We start from the raw sequence: 21,552 nt of genomic DNA, 5'->3' as shown, positions 1-21,552 counted from the left end.
AGGAAGCTAGCACCTCAAATCATCTACACATCTTTTGATCATGTCCTTTTCTTTCCTTTGGCTGCTTTTGGCATTCACTTCAGAACCCTCTGTAACTAGCTCCCCAGCTTTGACCAATCTATATGTCTCTGTAACAAAGTTCACAGAACTTTCTTTTCCAGGGAGTTCCTGATCCTTCTCTCCACCTGTCCCTCTGGCTTGTTCCCAGGACTTCCCTCTCCTGGATGCCCTTCCATAGCCTGGCCCTTTTCAGGTCAACTCAGCCTGCAGGATCACTACCACTTTTGCTTCTCCCCTTTTCTCCATCAAACACCCTCCTGAGCTGTTTGCCTGGAGAATCTCCACAACATATTTAGCTTGCTTAAAGTCTCTGGTTCTTTCATAATCTCTGACATTTCCAGCATGCTTTGGTGTACCTTCCAGTTCCAATGATCTACTGATGACAAGTTCCAGAATTCTCTTCTGCATTCCCGTTTTCACCCTCACCATAGCAGTATCTGAAATGATTCCAGCAGTGCATTAGGTGATGTTGAATATCTGTCACATTGATACATTCTTTCTGTCATTCTTTCCCCAAGGAGAGAATTGTGGGTGCAGTGTAATGTTTGGGTTTGGTGGAGTTTTATTGTTTGAGTTCTTGTAAATTTAATTTTATTTTTAAAACAAGTATATGTTGTCGCTGTGCTGCTGCTATCTCTTGATCTGTGAGGAAAGTAGATAGACTAGAACTGCAGCTCTAACATATGGTGAAGTCTCCTTTCATCCTGAGGCCGGGCCTGAGCCTGCAAACTCTTAACTTATAGTTCTCTTGAGTAAGAACCATATTTACAGGAAATTAAAATAAAATAAAACAAAACTGTTTTTATATGGTTCCTAAACTAGTAAATTATCTTCCTAATATGTTAGATAGATGCAAAAAATTGTGAAAATTAGTTGGCAGAGAATGGTTGTGACATTCCATAGCACATTCCTGTTCAAAGTTATCAGCTATTTTGTTCTGTAGTTCCCTGTTTCCTTATCTTGCAGACTGGCTTTGATGGATAGAAATATTGATGTCTATAATGTATAATGACTTTTGTTTGTGTGACCACACTCATATGTGTGTTTTTATTAGGGGTAACAATGTTAGAAGACCAGGCTGCATCACCAGTTTTTTCTACCTCACCCTATATCAAAGCAGATATGTTGCCAATTTCTGCAGCCCCTATGTCAGATTCTACTGCATCAGCAATAGTAACAAAACCAGCAGCTATTGAGACACTTATCATTAATGGAGCAAATGAAAAAGCAGAGAAGATACACCCTTCTGGCTCTGTTGGATCAGAAGATGTTTTTGTGGACAAAGACCTGGTTAAAAAGTTGTCAAATCTCTCTCTGTCACAGTATGACATTTTAAGAACTGGCATTTCTTTTGAGCAATGGGGCAGTGAAAATTCAATTATTATTTCAGAGCATTTAACCAATCCGAGAAATTACAAAAGAGAAAAATTCCCAGATGGATCTCTGCATGAAAGCTTTAATCGTAACTGCCCACAGTGTAACACAATTGCAGCCAAAGAGACCGATGGGCCTGTGGAAATTTCTTTTACTGTTGATAACACCAATGAAGATCTCGACTATTCAGATGGAGAGGTTGCTGTTGCTCTTGTTGACAATTCTCTCCCGGGAGACCAACTTAATTTGCACGAACCCGTTAAAATAGTTATTACAATGAGTAGTACACCAAACACTATGAGTGATTTAGAAGGTTCTCTCCATCTGAAGGTGTCAGGTACTGAGAAAACTAGCTCAAACCCAGACTCTGGTGTAGCTGTAGCAGATCTTCATAGTCAACAAACTAACGAACAGATCAAAATTCCGGTTATAACTTTTGAATTGTCTGATGATGGTGGAGACAATGTTCATCCAGAGATCAGTGAAAGTGAAAGAACTCCAGAACGTTTAAAGGTTGATGTATCATCCAACCAATGTTCTGGCTATGAGTCTGGTGAGCAGAACAATGCAGGAAAGGACCATGGGAATCCTGCACATAACCATTCAGAAACTAATACTTATTTAGGTCCAAATCTAGAGAATGCTTCTGGAAATTTGCTGGACACCACTTCTAATTCTAAAGAAAGGCAACAGAACTTTGAATCACTGTCTTGTAAAACTGCTCATGAAAAGAGACACATACGCGTGCTGAGTGTAGATAGTGGGACAGACATCTTTTTAAGTAAGAATTCTATGGAAATAATCAGTGATAAAGAAAAGATGTTGCCAACTTCTAAATCTGACTTAGAAGCTAAAGAAGGACAGATACCCAATGAATCTAACTTCCTGGAATTTGTCTCCCTGCTGGAATCCATTAATACCACAAAGGTGACAGCATCAAATCAGTCCAATATCAAAACAGAGGCTACAAAAGATGATGGGCTTGTTGGAGGTATGATATATGATTTTAAATCTACTTTTTGGCAATAAGAAAATCAAATATGTTTGTTTATGGTGATTTAATCTCAGGTCCATAAAAAGCTAGCCAAATCCTATGGGGAGAAGTGTAAAAAAAGAGGTTCTGTCATAAAAAATTCCTGATGCAGTTGCCTGTGTTTTTAGAAGGCATTTGAACATTTTTTTTAAAAAAAGGTTTAAGCTACGTAAATAAGAACTCAGCTGGTATTTAGCTGGACTTCTACATTGGAACAATCTTCATGGAGCAAACTTTGTTCTGTTAGAATTTCAATACATGTTTACCAAAACCTGCAAAATTGCAGTGCCACTTCCTCTCATACTCTTCCCATCAGATGAATATGAGGACTTCTTAAATGTATGCATATATTTTAAAAAGTCAGGGTCACTTTTGTGTATTAAAAATCAAACCCAAATCTCAGATCCCTACATTCCCTGCCCAGCTCTTGTATTTTAATAATCTTGAAAAAAAATCATCCAGGTTTTCAGGGTTACAATATTTATAGCATTTGAAATCTGAAAACTGACACATTTTGGTAGTTCTGTTGTTGAAAAGTAAAAATATTTTTTCATAACAGAAAAGTTTGGGGTTTTAAGTGAAAGCCCTCAAAATTTTGATGAAAAATGGAACTTTCTAAAGAAAAAGTCTGTTTAGCCAAAAGAGTTTTTTTAGTTTACATAATCTGAGAACTTTTCTACCGCTCTATTCCTGACCTAAACCAAATCTGTTCTGTTTCTCATACATAAGAATATTTGGTTCCTCATTCATTTGGCACTCATGATTAGTTCTGCTAGCTCTCTTCTCTATCTCTGTGCCTCCCCTCCCAATATATAGGTGTGTTGTATGTAATTGTTTTGACATCTAGCTTTCTATAAAATAATAATTACATGTAGTTTCATATGTAGCTAAACTAAAGTAAGAGGAAGGGTTATGTGTTGTAGATATGTAAGACAAAATACAATGGAGAGGCCCTCTGAGAGCAAGGTCTGTACTACCAAATGCAATTTCATATATTTTAGAAGACTTTTTAACCAAAACAAATAAATACTTGGAAGCCTGTCTCTTATTTATTTGAAATCCATGGTAAATTGTGTTCTATGAAAACACTCCAAAAGCATGCAACCAAAATTCCTTCATATCTTTCCAATAAAACACAAGAGCCATATTAAAACATTCTAATAAAACAGTGTTAACATTTTTTTAAAGTTATCCCCCTTGTACATTTGTGCAGTAGGAAATATGGATTCCCAAGATTGGCTGCATATGCATGCATATCCCACCCCCATGCTACATCCCACAAAAGAGGCATAATACATATACGCCTGAATGACTTTATAAAATATTTTTACATACATTATTCACTTGGCTTGCTTTCTTCTCCCTTTGTATCATATTCCTCCTGTAATTATCATACACCTTTTCATTTTTCTGACCCCTATCAAGCTCACTAAATCCTGCCCTCGTCTCTCTCGATCTCTCACTCCAGTTCTAACCTTTTCTAGTCCATGTTATGTTATCAGTTTTGTTTCAGCCCCCTTTTTCTACTCCGAGGCTATGTCTACACTGCAGGGGTTTTGCACAAGAAGTCTTTTGCAGGAGAGTTCTTGTGCAAAAACTTATTGTGCAAAAGCACATCCACACCTCAAAGTGCATCGCTTTTGTGATGCGCTTTTGCGCAAGAGAGTGTCCACACTGCATGGATGCTCTTGTGCAATAAAGCTCTGCATCAGAGCACCTGTGCTTTTTTGGATAGGCTCTTTTTGCACAAGAAACTCCTGTAGAGCACCCACACTTGCCTTTTTGTGCAATAGCTGCAGTGCAAAAAGGAGTTATGCCTCGTAAAAGGAAGTTTACCTACACCGGAAAAAGCCCTCTCTTCTTCCATTTTACTGCCGATTTCCTTAAAGTGCATTTGAGGTGTGGACATGCCGCAGGTTTTTGTGCAAAACTGGCTGCTTTTGCGCAAAAACCTTGTAGTGTAGACGCAGCCCTATTTCCTCTCCCTTTTTCTGTTCACTACATGCTACTTTTTATTCGCTGCTTTCCCTTTCGTGTACTTTTCTCTTGTCCCCTCTCTCTATATTTCTTTACTGTTCATCTCCAGTCCTATCACTAAATTTTTGGGTGCTTCCTCCTAAGCATCTCTATTCAGTTCTCTGTTCATCTTTCATGTTGCTTCCCCAAGGAATTCTATAGATCCCAATCCCATCAGCCCATTCTTTGTCCCTAATCAATTTTGTATATTCCTCAATTCATTCTGCTTTTGATTCTGCTCTGAATGCACCCCTACAATAACCCTTATCAATTTAAAGATCCATTCAATTTCTGTCACTTCCTACCCTAAAGCATCACTCCATTCTCTGCTCAGTAATCACTCAATACATCCTCTCTGACCTTTCCTATACAGCCGCACCATGTTGTTCAGTTGATCTTCTTTCCCTTTGGTTCCCATTGATTCATATGCTGCTCCTCAGGCTACTCTAAACAATTTGTCCTTTGCCTTCCCTAACCTGACCTCAGTTAGATTCCCTGGAAGTTATCTGTAAGCTTTAGTGCTGGGGAGAGGCTTTAAATGTTCATTTCAGAGCAGACTAGATAAATATCTATTAGGGATGACCTAGATGTTGCTTGATCTTGATGCAAGTGCAGGGACTGGACTTAATTACTTCTCAAGGTCCTTTTCAGTTCTAGTAGTCTATGATTTTGTGGTTCTATGATTATTGAATATGCCTGATATAAGTTTTAGAGGGTGCTGTCTGTTAGACTTCTGATCAAATTTATGGAGTTTTTGGAAAAGGGAAACAATGAATTTGAGCTTTTCAACTATCATCAGGTAGTTCAAAGGTAGTTCAAAGCAAGTTAATCTTCCAGCCAAGCAAAAGTATGCTGTTTACTAAACTAAACTAAACTAAACTAAACTAAACTAAACTAAACTAAACATTACAGTCTGATTATTTGCTGCTTCTGCAAAACACAATTTGAATTTAGGAATAATATGACCTTTACATAATTTGTCAGTCTTCCAATTATGGGTAACACTTCCTGGGCTAAGCAAGAGGATCTAATTTGAAATGTATACAATATATTTTAAAACACATTTGAATAAAAGGTATACACTCAGATAAGTGTTTTTGTTTTTTGTTGTTGGGTTTGTTGTGTGTGTGTGTGTGTGTGTGGTTTTTTTTTTTTTGTATATGAGAAAAATGTCTGGAACAAGTCCAGGCTCCTGATTGGGTGTTTTTTAGCCTTATGCAAACAACAACAATAAAACTCACCCTCATGGCAAAGAATAGTACTGAAGCTCCTGACTTAACATGAAGAACATGGGGCACGTGTGCACCCACACACTTTCCGGAAATCCTGGAATGCCAAATATTCAGGAGTTTTATGAAAGAAAGTTTATGTGTTTTGTGTTATTTGCAGAAACCATGAGATGTTTTCTTATTGGGACAATCCTCTTGTAAGTGGATGTAAGAACTTTAGAACTGATTCCTTATATTAGAATGCCTACACTTCTGCTCATGTTAAATCAATAGGAGCAGAAAATGTATTTGTTGATTCACAAGAAGTTCTTAGCATTAAACTGCTCAGTAAAATGCAACATGGGGGCTACAAACCTTATTTATACCACTTACATCATTGCTAAGCATGATTTTGGTTTTTAGAGATCTTGAAGTACTCTGAATTGCAAGTCATTCTTGGCTTTAATCTTTGATTAAATGTTTGATACCCAGACAGTGAAAGGCTTTAAAAAGGCAACTGCAAAATGTCCTAGGAACACATCTCAGAAATGCGTATAGAAAATAAGGCTTATTATTGCACTTGCTGATGGCTCCTCTGACAAGTCTGTAGCTGAGTAAGTGTTGGTGTACATCAGTGGTCTACCAGTAGATCTCGGAACCTCTGACAGGTGATCCTGACTGGTTTGGCTGGGAGGCTATTAAGTGCTGGCACTTCAGCTGCCCTTCCCTGCACTGCCCTGCTGCTCCTGCCCAGAGCCTCAGAGCCGCACCCTGGGAGTTTCCTGCTTGTTGTGCAGGCTAGGGGAGGCAGAGGCAGGGGGGCACTTATGTCGCTTTGTCCCCCTCCGCTGTACCCCATCTTCAGTGAAGAAGGCAGGACCTCAGAGAAGGGGCGGGGGAGGGGTATTTGGGTTTGAGGTAGAACCTGGACTGACTTAAATTCAAAAAGTGATCTTGTGCTTAAAAAGGTTAGAGACCACTGGTGTACATCAAAGTTTTTCAGGATGGAAACCTTTGGGTTCTGTTTTCTAATAGTTGATGTTATTACCTGGGAGACAAGAACAGCTATAGGAATGGTGAGAACTAATGCAGAAGAATGCAAAAGAGAACTGTTTTGACTGAAATTAGATGATATAGAACAGTGCTAGGCTACCTGCGGGCCACATGCGATCCATCAGGGTAATCTCACTGTGGACCTTGAGACATTTTGCTTATATTGACTGTCCGCAGGTCCTGCTCCTCTCCCTAGCTCCCAGAGGCTGTGCTTTGCCATTCCTGGCCAATGGAAGCTATAGGAAGTGGAGGCCTGTATAGTCCCTTTGACTGCAAACACTGACCCCACTGCTGCCATTGACCAGAGCTGAGGGAAAGGGGGTACCTGAAAGGTGAAGAGGAGGGTCAGGTAGTGTAGGCAGATCTATGCTCTGCCACTTTAAATGCAGGGGTTCCATAGCCCCTGCATACACACACATTCAGTAACATGCACTACAAAATTAAATTCTGTCCCATTTAAGGTCTTGTCATTAACGTTAGTGGAGGTTTTGCCATTGACGTCAGTGGGGCCAGGATTTCACCCCAGGACACGGTGCGGATACGAGTGAGTCTTTTCAGCCCCATCAGGCTACTCTCTGCTAGCCTGATGGTGGAGCAGGAACAAAATATGGGTTTGTACACTGTCACAGTGAGCACCTTGCAGCAATAGAAGACCATGAGACTTAAGATCTTATGTACTCCTCAGAAAGCTGGACAAAAAGTTCTGTGGCAAAATCCCTGGGTTCTCCTACATTGTGGTGGATATTCTTGCTCAGCCTCTAATACATTTTTAAAATGTCTTTTTTGCACCTTTCAAGACAGATTGGGAATGTGGGAAAAGCAAATTAGGAAGACATTTCTGCTAAAATTATCAGCAGTGAAATAATTAAGACTATTGTCAGTTAAAATATCATCTGCAGGCCTCAGAGCTGATGCTTTCTTGAGATTGAACGGCATGGTTCACACGTCTCAGAATGCTTGTTTCCTGCATGTATGGATGACACTGTTCCGATTTAAGATTGCCTCATATTTACAAATTTTTCTTTGAAACCATGTGTGCTAGAAAGATCTCATTTTTAAATGAACATTTATATTCTAGAGTGCAATTCTTCTGAAAGGAGTGGATCCTGTATCATAGGAATTATATACTATAAGACCATGAATAAATTAATGCAAGTCTGTAGGATAAGATATAGATTTCAGATAAGATGGTCTTTAGTCTTAATATTATTTAGGCATTAGAATTGTTGCTTACATGTAAAATATTATTAATACAGCTGGGCACATTTTTTTCAGACTACATTTTTTGCCAAAAAATGCAGATTCATGAATGCATAATGACTTTGCCATATTGTTTCTGTTCAAATCACTGCAATAAAACATGAAAAATTGAAATGTTTTTATTTGAAATTATTTTGATTTTGAATTTTACTGCAATTTTATTTAAAAAAACTTCAGTGAAACAAAACAAAATGAAAATGTTTGGAAGCAGTGGCATTTCAATTTGCACAAAGCTAAACCTCTAAGACTGGGCTAGTGGCAGGCACAGTAAAATCACGAACACAAACATGAGAAATCCTGGCATAACAATCTCAAATGAAAAAAGAAGAATTCAGACAAATATTTTTAGCTGATCACAGCAACAATATATTTCAATTAAAATTAGCCAAGATAGTAAGACAACAGACAAAAAATTGAGACAACCACTTTCTCAAAATTGTCAAATTGTCTTTATGCAAAAATGTTACCAATTTAAACATACCGGATTAATTAAAAAGTGCAAACTACCTGGTGTGTAATTATACTAGTATAATAGTGCTTATACGTATTCCCAAAGGGAAAGGGAACAAGCTATACTAGTATAAGGTACCTACATATCTCCATCCACACTAGAGGATTAAAGAACTATAAGTATACAAGTAAAATACCACACCCTTAACTGAAATAGTTATATGGGCACAAAAACTATGCAGTTATCTGGCACAAGTACTGAGAATTTTTTTTTCCTGAGCTTGACTTAGCAATAAATCTCATCAGTTCCATGCTACTGTATTTTACTCAGAGGAAGTACATTTCTGGGTAAGAAAGTACATACTGAAATTTAAACTCTACTAGATTGTATATTGCCTTTTTATGGTTTTTTTCATCAACCATTTTTATTTATGAATTTTGACATTTCTTGTGTGTGAGAGAATGTTTGTTTAATGTTTGTTGTAGCAGTTTGCTCAATGAAAATGATGAAAAACAAAATGTAGGTTAGTTGACTTATTGCATTATTGACTGAACTAGCTCCAGGGTGTAACGTGTAAAAACAGATCATGAGAATTTTTGCTGGGAGTCAATTAGTAAACAATAATGATTTTCAAGCCAGATTGTAAATGTATTTGGTTAGGCTTTGCAAAAATTGGGAATGCTTTATGCATTTGTAAATTATATCATTGACAAAGGGGGAATTTTAACATGTAGAAAAGATGTGGGGAGGGAAAGAGGTGGGCATTTTAATGTTAGGAAGACTACCAAAATTTAGAGAAAGAATTCAGCTGACATTTATGAGTCATCAGTTTAATGTTTATTCTTTGGTAGAACAGAAGAATCATTTTCCCCTATATGTTGCCTCCCTTCAAAAGTTGACAGTATAGGTAACTTCTGTGGAGAGAAGTCAGCAGGAATCATTTTACTAAAATTCTTTTACAAATCACTCTTTCTGGTGTCAAGAGCTCTAAGAATTGCCATTCATTTTTATTTATTATTAATCTTTGCCACTTCAGAGGAAAGAGACTTGAAAGACTTAGGGCCTGGAGTGGAAAAGAGTGAGACTTTTCCCCCCCTTCAAGTCATTAAAACATCAAACAAAAAATCTTGTTAATTGTTTCAGCCCTACAGCCAGCATTAGGCAGTGTGGGACCAATTAGATTAATATAACCTTTTTGTTGGCTATCAGTTATTCTTAATCCTTGAACAACCACAAGCCCCTAGGGAAAATGGATTTAATTAGGCTTCTGCAGCTTCTTGTCCCCTGATGGAGTATAGTTATGAGATTATGGAACTCTGTATCAGCTGCATAGTTTAAGCACAAAATCTCACCCTAGTTTAAGTGCAATTTAAATCCCTAATTAAACAGGAGAATGAACAGATTTTTTTTTAAATGGGGCTGTTCAAATAAGGAGTAAACATTTTGATTTTTCTAAATATTTTTGACATTTGATTCTACCACCTTGTCAGAACTGGGCCCTTTAAAATTTTTTCCTACACATAATTGGGGAAAGGGAGGGTTCTTATCGACATAGTCTAGAAATTAAAACATTTCCAGTTTTTGGAGGTTGAGCCTATGCAGAAGGACAACACTGCAACTTGTGCCAAAAACAACCCAACAATCCTCCTCTAAGCAGTTTACCTATTTACCGTAACTAAGTTGGTATTCATCATAAAGGCCTGTGTAACACTGAATCTTTGGACAGCTTCCTCTGAAAATGGCTCTTGGTCTGAAGTAAATGAACAGAACTCTTTACAGTGGTCTGTGTATAAAGTCTCCCTTCTTCATTCCCGTGTCTTTCAGATAGTCATACAACAGAGAGAAAAGAAGAAATGCTGGAAACAGAAAAGCACTATGAGTATGTTCCTAAACAGGAAAGATCAGATGTACAAAGTCAAGACTGGGCTAGTTCTAGTCCAGTGCTTCCAGAGCCTGCCAAATTTACAGCACAGTAAGGGCAGTTACTTTTTACTTTTTGTACTTCAAAAGCATGATGACATGAGCTGTTGCGTTAGATTGAGTAGAATTGACGTAAACTTTTAATTAACCTCTTTCTCTCTTTGTTTTATTGAGAACAAGAAAAAAGTTCCTCATAGTAGTTTTGAAACATTTTTGTGTCAAGTTACCAGGGCAACAGGCAAAGGCAGATAATCTACCGGGTAACTTCCCAACAAGATAGTTCTGTCTTGCAAGTTATAAGTGGACCTGAGGCTTCAATACAAGATGAAATATCTGTGGATGCGATGCATGTGTTCATAGATGAGAATGGTAAGTTGATGCAGCTGTAACTATTAGATCGTGAGGGGCGATTCAGATACTGTGGAGTTGAGTGCATTTAACTGATGATATATTTAAAGACCAGTCTAGTGTGTTTTTTGTGGAAGCTGAAGATACCATAGAACTTCTTGTCTGAGTAGGGAATTGCCCCAATATGCTTGGCCAAATGTTCCCATCCTTTGCTGTCAGATCTTTAAGTGGAATGTGAAGAGGTTGTGATTTAGATGGCAGCCATTTCCCATCATATTGGGGCTGCCTTCATTCAGGATGGTGGTCTGCTACTGTCTCCAGGATATTTCATGAATGGATTCCTTTTCCCATAAGTACCTGCACTTGGTGCAGGGAACTCCATGGGACAACAAGCCCCACCAAGCAACAGTGCCACTTGACAGCTACTACTCTAGGAGTACGTCTAGACTACATGGCTCCATCAACGGAGCCATGTAGATTTGTTTGTTCGGCAAAGGGAAATGAAGCCGCGATTTAAATAATCGCGGCTTCATTTAAATTTAAATAGCTGTCCTGCTCTGCCGATCAGCTGTTTGTTGGCAGATTGGGGCAGTCTGGACGCTCCCCTGTCGACATGAAAGCCCTTTATCGACCTCCCCGGTAAACCTCATCCTACGAGGCATAACGGGGAGGTCGATAAAGGGCTTTCAGGTCGGCGCGGGAGCGTCCAGACTAGCGTGCTGAGCCGACAAACAGCTGATCAGCTGTTTGTTGGCTCAGCGTGGTAGCCATTTAAATTTAAATTTAAATGAAGCCACGATTATTTAAATTGCAGCTTCATTTCCCTCTGCCAATCAGCCTAATCTACATGGCTCCATCGATGGAGCCATGTAGTTTAGACACACCCTAGGTGTTGGGCAGAAATAAGTTCCAGTGGCTGATGTGTTCCAGTGCCATCTGCCACGTACATTTGTATAGTAGCAGATGCACAAGTCAGTTAGGCCCACATCCAATCACTCTTCCAAGAAGCACAAAAGAAGCTCTCAGCTGAGTTTCATGGCTCCTGGGATACTTGTCTTTTCTCCCCTGCCAGTCTTGTGTAGCATCACTGCAGCCCTTTGCATACTGTGGACCCTTGTTCTGCAGATGCATGGGAGGGCAGATGTGAACAGGTCAGAGGAGTAGTATGGCCTGTAGGTCAGTGAACAATTCTTATTCATTGGAGGATCACTGCCCTGTATGTATGTTAGGTGAGGATGAGACAAGCAATAGACTGTGTCTATTCACCTTTGGCCTTGTGCCAGTCACGTATACTTTTGCAAGTGTGAATATATCAGAATGCTCCACTAATACTTCTTGAAATATTTTGCAGTTATCTTGCACACATGTGAATGGCTGCACAGTATTTAAGGTACTGGCAGATCAGGCCCTCAATGTTTAGATTTGGGAATTTTGTCATTTGCACACAGCTCTCTTGCTGTGCTCTTACAACAGGATTTTACCCGTAATATCTGTATTTGTGTGGCTTTGTCTCAAGCTTTCCAGTGTTTATTTTAACATGTATCTGTTCTATGATGTTTTAAAACATGTCCACGCTGCCAATCACAAATATAAAGAAGCAGTTAGAACATTTGGCTTATAGATGTGGACCTAGAAACCATATTGCTTCTAAATTATATATGTAAACAAATAATTTACATCACTTAACGGATACTTTTATGTTTTTAAAGGGGAAATTAGATCCTGTTATTTAAAGGCTGGCAGTCAGAAGGAAGGAAATATTCAGTATCGCACATCAAATTATGATTGTATTTCTAATGCTCAGTAAGTAAACTCTTACATTTAGACATGTTAGACTTTTCAGTGCTGGAGGCAATAAAGCTGATTCTAGCTGTGAAAGACGTGATGAGTAAGAAATGTACTAATCTGTTTTAGAGATGTCAAGGCATGCAGGTTTTGTTTCATTTCTTATGTAAAGGACTATATTGTAAGGATATTTATGAGGAAAAGGAAAATACCCACTATTGTATGTTTTTCTTATCAGCCAGAAATAGCTATTTTATATTTAGAGCTGTCTTTGGTACAGTTATGAAACATATTGGAGTAGGCCTGAACTTTCAACTTTGTCATATTGCTTATGTGGCCTTTCCTACAAGCCTTTTACATATCACATGGTCATGTATTATGTCAACAAATGATCATGCTTTTGCAGGATTTAAGATATAAACTCTCCTCACTGTATGAAATACATAGTGGCCATCATGTCACTTTGGAAAAACACCTAAACAATAAGGTGGGAGAGAGGATTTTGGCTTTAAATTAGTTTTAGAATGACCCGTGTTGATTACTCCTGCTTCCCAGTATTCTGCCATCCTTTTTCTGTTGTGCTCCAATCCCTTAAATTTTGGGATTTTTGTTTAAAAATTAATGAAGGTGGCTTTATGATGATATTTGAATGTTTTTTTATGTCATGTTGTATGGCACTTGAGTACTGGGCTGGGGTGAAGGGTCATGAGAAATAATTATTTTTTAAATTTTTAATTTATTTTTAATTAATGCAATGTTGGGCATTCAGAGGATACTTTGCAAAGATGCTAGGAACAGTGTAGCTTAGTGGAATGCTGAGCCAGGATGGTCTGTCCCTTTAAGGTTCTGGGACCAGCAGCCCTTTTCAGGCTCAGCTGGGAAGGTTTCAGGTGTTTTCTATAAAGGGCTGAGAGAGCTGCAAGAGGGACATGGGTGCCTGCAGTAGTGAAGCAAGGGGGACTGCATAGAGACATGCCCTCTTTTCAGCACTGACACAGGCAAGGAGAGAGAACCTCTGGGAACTGTAGCCCAGAGGAACTGCTTTGTTTTGATGTTTTGGTTATGTTTTGTATTTGAGTTCATAAACTGTGCTCAGAAGGAAGGACCTGAAAGTTACTTGGGTATGACATTGCTTTTCATGGGATGGTGAAGGAGCCCACTAGCCCTGCAAATGCCCTTTTACTTTCATCTGTCTTATAGTTACTTTCTGTGTACTTATGAAAATCTCATTGGAAAGAAAGAATAAGAACCTGAGGCCAAACAGGACTTGTGTAGTCAATGGACTTTTAACTCTTCGTCATCCCCCGTCTTCAGTCTTGCCGTGTAGCCATTCTGGGGTTGCTACTACAGCTTCAGAGCTATTCTAGTCTGTGGCTATTGAATTCTACATTAAATGGGAGGGTTGGACTGTTGAGTCTGTGTAGTTGTGAATCCACTGATCCTACCTACTTCTCAAGACGCCTCCAAGTGCTGGGGTAGAGGAATTCTAGCAGAGAATAACACTGGCATGCACAGGAGATGTGGACTCCCCGTAATCTATATTTCCTTCCATTTCCTCCTCTGGAGTCACGGCACCAATTCTGCTATTTGTGCCTTTGTGGTCCTGCTATAACTTGTTACCTTGACTGGTTAATTACAATAATTGTGAATGCTAATCTAGACACATCACAGCCATTTTATTCCAGGGGTCTCAAGCTCCTAGCCTGTAGGCCATCCCCAGCTAGAGCAATTGCACAATCTGGCCCAGGACTTTCAGCAGGCTGGTGGGGGCCCTGTTCATTCCCAGCCCCCAAACACTACCCCTTCCCACTATCGCCCCTCCTTCTCACCCCCCCATAGCACTCTGTTCCTCAGGATGCAGCTTCAGGGGTCACTGGGGAGGGCCTGCTGAAGCATGGAGGCAGTGATTGCACACACACACACACACACACACACACACACACACACACACACACACACACACACACACCCACACACACACACTCCCAGCAGCAGCAGTAGCCATGGGGGAAGCAGAGTAAGCTGGGTGAATGCAATCACTCCACTTCCGTGCAGCTCCTGCCTCTGTGGAGAGTGTGGGGAGATGGGGGGGAGAGGGAGGGTAGCTGCTGTGCAGTGCCAGCCCCCATATTAATCCCCAAAGCTGCGTCCTCAGGGATGGGGAGAGAGAGAGGCGATGGTGGTTAGGACCCCTGATTTATTCCAAGACACTGCATTACTCTGGGGCTCATTTTACAGTCATGCAGGTGAACTCAAGCTATGTAACTACCAAAAATTGGATTCTAGATGAAGCCTTTAGGGTGTTTTGTATCTGCTGGTTAGTTATGAGCAGTGCGAGATTTGTCCCTTTTGTGCTGGTGCTTTCTAAAACTCTTCTTTTCCAAAAGGGAATGGTAAAGCATGCAAAAGAAAAGTATCTCACATTAGAATGGCTTTCAGTGCAATTTCATCATTTACAGTATGTAGTCTGGGAATTTTCTGTGATTTATGATCAGTGTCATATTATAATTACATTCTTAAAGCCTGTTACTGTTGTTCCAGGGCATCAGTGATGCTGAAATTTTGCTGATGTCATCATATCACAGAAGCAGTGGGGACTGGAAGGGTGCGTCTTTTTGATGCTGTGTTTTGTCATTGTCATTTTTCATAGTTGTCTTGCTGCTGCTTACTTACTTGTAGAGGTGAGATGAATGGGCTGAGCTAAGATCATAAGAGTGCATTAATAACATGTAAAGAATATGTGAGAGTATGTCTCAGTCGGAAGGAATTTATACTCTTTTCTCTCCGTAGTCTCTCTGAAGCTGGAAAATGCACCTTCAGGGGTTTGGCTAGGTTTAAATATCAGCCACTATCACTCTGCATTTGCTCAAAATCTTCATGAGATGGTCTGGTAGGATCTTGAACTCATGGATATGCAATCTGCTAATTTGTTTGCATTAGGGTTGTCATTTTTCAATATTATGGTTATATTGCTTTTGTTTTTAAGGAAGGAAATTTGCCAAACATGTTTAAAGCTAGAGCTTTCTTCAGTTCATTTTGAGATATCCCATTACTTACATCAGTATTCAACAGGAGTAAAATTCTGTTTAACATTCGTTTCAAACATTCTTATTTTCTATATCAGAGTCTTGGAGTTTTAAAAAGTGTTTTTTAAACTTAAATCTTACTAGATATTTTAGAAATCTGTCTGTCCATCCATTTCTGAATTCGTTTGTTCAAGAACTCCTCCTAAACAGTAAAAGCTAGGCCAACCAAATCTAGTATGCTGCTGCCTCTATCATAATTGTAAATATCTCATAAAATTCAGTAAAGGTGAAAACAAGATCATAACAACCTACAATTACAATAATAAATGTAATAATTGTATTAATAACTATTTTTGCATCAAATAGTGAGTTCTATCTCCTATAGTGTGAATTGGGCCAGAAGGGTTAGCCCAATGTCACGTAATGAATGATATAGTAGTATGCTCTGTATTCTGGCAATACCATGCTAATATACCCCTAAACATATTTAATTGCTTGTCTGAACTGTGTTCTATTTGTACATTAGCATTCTTGTTAAGAGGTTAGCCTTCTAATGTAAAAAGAAAAATGTGTCAATGTTTGTTACCTTCTAGTAACACAGCCTTCCTGAATGTTTGGAATATTGCCTTCTAAGGATTCTGTCTTTTTAAATGACTAAGAATGTAAGAGATTGATCAACTACTATGCGGCACATTATACCTTCTGGTTTCATTCACATCAATCAAAAACTGAATTCAGTTACAAACTACTGCATTTTTTCAAGTTACAAGCAGCAGTGTGACACACTGTCTAAAGCTATAGTCTAGAGAAATTGAATATTTGATTAGCTTTTGTTTGTCCCTGGCCTACTGAGAAGATGTTCATTTTAGAATTAAATTATGAACTTCAAAAGCATGCTCTCCTCCACCTTGAATACTTCACCATGTTTAGAAAGACAACAAAAAAGATGAATTAAAATTAACTTGAGGTTACTAATGTAAAACAAAGTTGAGTCTTTTCATAGTGTATCTAGGTTTTTTGCGAATGCTGAAAAATGTATTGCTAATTTTAGTTTGAGTGTAAAATTACACATTTAGTATATTAAAATAAGGGTATTTGGAGAAATCTTGAACATAAAAGCGAATAACTAAATGTGAACACATAGAATACTTGGCTGCAATCACAGAATAATCTCGGAAACAATGTATAAATCTAACGTCAAGTTTTCCTCACATTTTGCCATTTAAAATTGTTTTGCTGCTTTTGGTAAATGTTAAGTGAAAGTTTTAGTACTTGTATATGTTCTCAAATAACTGGATGAGTTGTTCGAAACTTCCTATGGCATTTGTAAAGGGATTGAACCAACTTGCAGATCAGTTTGCATTCTGAAATTCACCTGCTTTCCACCATGGATTTTGGTACCAATGCTGAGACAGTGATTTTTCCTACCACAGCATCTTGCCAAAAGATGTGAGCATATTTAGAGGGATGTCTACAGTGCAGTGCATCAATGGCATGGCCTTGGTTGGCGTGGGTCAGCAGACTTGGGCTTCGGTTGCAGGGCTATAAACAGCAATGGGAATGTTTGGGCTTGAGCTGGAACCCAGGCTCTGAAACCCATATTGCTCTCAAGAGCCCATACCTTGGGCTTCAGCCCAAGCCTGAATGTCTACACTATAATTCAACAGCCCCTTAGCCTGAGTGAGCTGACACAGGCCAGCCTTGGGTTTAAGTGCAGTGTAGACATGTCCTAAGTGACAGATGTATTGGCAGAAGATATGTTGCAGTTTTTCACACAGTATTTGATTATATGTACCTTCGTAATGAGATACTATGGGACCGCATTCTGTCCCACCCCCACATAGATTGACCAGATAGCAAATCAGGGCAGGATGAGAAGGTTATATAAGGGCTAATAGGGGCTTATATGAGAAAAAGTTCAAAATATTTGGACTGTTCTTATAAAATCAGAATATCTGATCGCCCTGTCCCCACAAAACCTACTGCACTTTGATCTGTGGGATTGGGCAATTTGTCAACACCCCTGGGAATGACTGTCAATGCAAGGTCATATGCCCAAAAATTACATGGATCAGCAACATTCTCAGAAGTGCAGTTTTTGCTTGCAGAGTTTCAAAGGCTAACTTACAGATTTTAAACCTAGGTATAGATGTGCCCAAATAGCAGTTATTACTCACAGGCTTTGGAATATCTTTATTTAAAGTGGTGTAATTGCCCCCAAAGTCATATGTAGTTGAATCATACCAGGGAAGCATTTGGCCCTTTAATTTCAGGTAAGAGGTTCAGTCAGCAAATACTCTTCTTTGGGAGAGAACTTGTATTCTTTAAAGTTTAGTCTGTCTCCTTTCTAGAGTATTTAAAGTCTTGCAGATGGAGCAGAATCCATCCAGGACAGATTCATAACACCTATATGTTGATATCAATTGGTACAGAGCTGATATCTATTTAGAATGATTCTTCTTAAATGGTTGCTCATCATTATGTAACCTTCTTTGCTCCACAGCGTTTGATTTGTTCGTTCAAATATAGGCTAAAGTGGTGGATACTTTTGCAGTTTATTATCATTATTTGCATTCCCTAGCAGCTAGAGATTTCAGTAGTGCCTGTTGCGCTAGGCACTGTGCAAACTTACCTCAGGAGACAGTTCCTACTTAAAGGAATCTAAATCAACAATGGGTCAGAGAAATGGGTACAATGTACAAATTGAAGACTGAGAATTGGAGCCTGGAGAAGTTAAGGGATTTGCTTGGAATGTGAGGCAGAGCTTAACTCAGTTCAGCTTCCTTGAATCCGTGCCTGGTGTCTTTGCCTCGAGATCAACCTTTCTCTCTATGTGAGTGATCATTTTAAGACCCGTTCTGTTCAATATTTTCATCAACAATTTAGATATTGGCATAGAGAGTACGCTTATTAAGTTTGCAAATGATACGAAGCTGGGAGGGGTCGCAACTGCTTTGGAGGATAGGGTCATAATTCAAAATGATCTGGACAAAGGAGAAATGGTCTGAGGTAAATAGGATGAAGTTCAATAAGGACAAATGCAAAGTGCTCCACTTAGCAAGGAACAATCAGTTTCACACATACATAATGGGAAGTGACTGTCTAGGAAAGAGTACTGCAGAAAGGAATCTAGAGGTCATAGTGGAACACAAGCTAAATATAAGTCAACAGTGTGACGCTGTTGCAAAAAAAGCAAACTTGATTCTGGGATGCATTAACAGGTGTGTTGTGAGCAAGACATGAGAAGTCATTCTTCTGCTGTACTCTGCACTGATTAGGCCTCAGATGGAGTATTGTATCCAGTTTTGGACAACACATTTCAAGAAAGATGTGCAGAAATTGGAGAAGGTCCAGAGAAGAGCAACAAAAATGATTAAAGGTCTAGAGAACATGACCTATGAAGGAAGATTGAAAGGTCAGGATGTGACTGAGAGGCTTACAAAGCTGATCAAACCTTCGGATCGCTACCCCTTCCTGCTTCTCCACGTGGGAACTAACGATATGGCCAAGAATGACCTTGAGCAGGTTACTGCTGATTATGTAGTGCTGGGAAGAAGGATCAAAGAAATTAGAGAGCAAGTGGTGTTCTCGTCCATCCTCCCTGTTGAAGGGAAAGGACTGGGCAGGGATTGTCGAATTGAGGAAGTAAAGGCGTGGTTGCGCAGGTGGTGTCACAGAGAGGGCTTTGGTTTCTTCGACCATGGGACTCTGTTCCGGGCACAAGGATTATTAGGAAGAGATGGGATCCACCTAACCAAGAGTGGAAGGAGCATCTTCGTGGGCAGACTTGCAAACCTAGGGAGGAGGGCTTTAAACTAGGTTCATTGTAGGATGGTGACCAAAACCCTGAGAGGAATGGGAAAGTCGGATACCGGGAAGAAATGTAAAGAGGAACGAGCAAGAAAGGAGGACCTCGGATTTGAATGGACAAGATAGGGCTATCAACTGGTTATCTGAGGTGTTTGTACACTAATGCGAGAAGCCAGGGCAACAAACAGGAAGAACTGGAGGCCCTGGCCCAGTCCAATAAATATGATTTAATGGGGATAACAGCGACTTGGTGGGATGACTCACGTGACTGGAGCGCTGATATTATCTGTCTTATTCTCTATCCCTTTTTTAATGATTCCTAACATTCTATTTGCTTTTTTGATTGCCGCTGCACACTGAGTGGATGTTTTCAGAGAACTAGTCACAATGACTCCAAGATCTCTCCCTTGAGTAGTTGTAGCTAAATTAGTCCCCATCATATTGTATGCATAGTTGGGATTATTTTTTCCAGTGTGCGTTACTTCACATTTATCAGCATTAAATTTCATTTGCCATTTTGTTGTCCAGTCACTTGGTTTGGTGAGATCTTTTTGATGCTTTTCACAGTCTGCTTTGGTCTTAACTATCTTGAGCAGTTTGGTATCATCTGCACGTTTTGCCACCTCACTGTTTACCCCTTTTTCTAGATCATTTATAAATAAATGGAATAGGATTGGTCCCTTATAGGACCCCACTAGTTACTTCTCTCCACTCGGAAAACTTACCATTTATTCCTAGCCTTTTTCCCCCTGTCTTTTAACCAGTTATCAATCCATGAAAAGACCTTCCCCCTTATCCCATGACAACTTACTTTACTTTAGAGCCTTTAGTGAGGGACCTTGTCAAAGGCTTTCTGGAAATCCAAGTATACTGTATCCACTGGAACCCGTTTCCCACATCTTTGAGGGGGGTCAACAAACAACTCTAGTAGATTAGTGAGTCATGATTTCCCTTTCCAGAAACCATGTCGACTTTCTCTCAATAAATTATGTTCATCTATGTGTTTGACAATTTTATTCTTTACTATAGTTTCAACTAATTTGCCTGGTACTGACATTAGATTTACTGGTCTGTAATTTCCAGGATTACCTCTAGAGCCCTTTTTCAATATTGCTGTCACATTAGGTATCTTCCAGTCATTAGGTACGGAAGTTAATTTAAAGGTTAGGTTACAAACCACAGTTAATAGTTCTGCAATTTCCCATTTGAGTTCTTTCAGAACTTTTGGGTGAATGTCATCTGGTCCTGGTTACTATTTACTGTTAAGTTTATCAATTTGTTCCAAAACCTTCTCTAATGACACCTGAATCTGGGACAATTCCTCAGATTTGTCACCTAAAAAGAATGGTTCAGGTTTGGGGATCTCCCTAACATTCTCAGCCGTGAAGACTGAAGCAAAGAATTAATTTAGTTTCTCTGAAATTACTTTATCATCTTTGAGTGCTCCTTTAGCATCTTGACCATCCATGGGCCACACTGGTTGTTTAGCAGTCTTCCTGCTTCTGATGTACTTAAAAAAGATGTTACTATTACTTTATGAGTTTTTGACTAGCTGTTCTTCAAACTCCTTTTTGTCTTATTATATTTTTACACTTAATTTGACAACGATTATGTGCCTTTCTATTTTCTTCATCAGGATTTGACTTCCACTTCTTAAAATATGTCTTTTTATCTCTCACTGCTTCTTTTACTTGGTTGTTAAGCCACGGTGGCACTCTTTTGGTTCTTTTACTGTGTTTTTTTTTAATTTGGGGTATACATTTAAGTTGGGCCTCTATTATGGTGTCTGTGAAAAGTTTCCATGCAGCTTGCAGATATTTTACTTTTGTCACTGTACCTTTAATTTCTATTTAACTTCCTCATTTTCATGTAGTTTCCCTTTCTAAAATTAAATGCCACAGTGCTGGGCTAGTAAGGTGTTTTGTTCACCACAGGGATGTTAAATTTTATTACATTATGGACACCATTTCCTAGCAGTCCAGTTCTATTTACCTTTTGGACCTGATCCTGTGCTCCACTTAGGATAAATCAAGAATTGCTTAACTCCTTGTCGGTTCCAGAACCAGCTGCTCCAAGAAACAGTCATTTAAGGTATTGAGACATTTTATCTCTGCATTCCATCCTGAGGTAACGTGTACCCAGTCAATAGCCTTCCAACGTAGCTTTTATATGCTGCAAAATTGAAGTATTTCTGGCCTTGGGCTCATT

At 39.2% G+C, this 21,552-nt stretch overlaps 1 protein-coding gene across 1 annotated transcript in view; it reads left to right on the top strand.

The window, feature by feature from the left end:
- PCNX2 (pecanex 2) overlaps nt 1-21,552 on the top strand; it is a 224,394-nt gene that overhangs the window by 22,665 nt on the left and 180,177 nt on the right. The window contains exons 5-8 of the mRNA XM_089777363.1: nt 1,115-2,425; nt 10,280-10,427; nt 10,599-10,744; nt 12,433-12,526. Of these exons, the coding sequence (XP_089633489.1) occupies nt 1,115-2,425; nt 10,280-10,427; nt 10,599-10,744; nt 12,433-12,526 (1,699 nt within the window). The remainder of the gene's footprint in view (nt 1-1,114; nt 2,426-10,279; nt 10,428-10,598; nt 10,745-12,432; nt 12,527-21,552) is intronic.

Source organism: Pelodiscus sinensis, chromosome 3 (assembly GCF_052426305.1).
Source record: "Pelodiscus sinensis isolate ZL-2025 chromosome 3, ASM5242630v1, whole genome shotgun sequence".
Taxonomy (NCBI): Eukaryota; Metazoa; Chordata; order Testudines; family Trionychidae; genus Pelodiscus; species Pelodiscus sinensis.
Note: the sequence above shows the minus strand (reverse complement) of the source record. Positions and strands in the feature narration are given on the sequence as shown.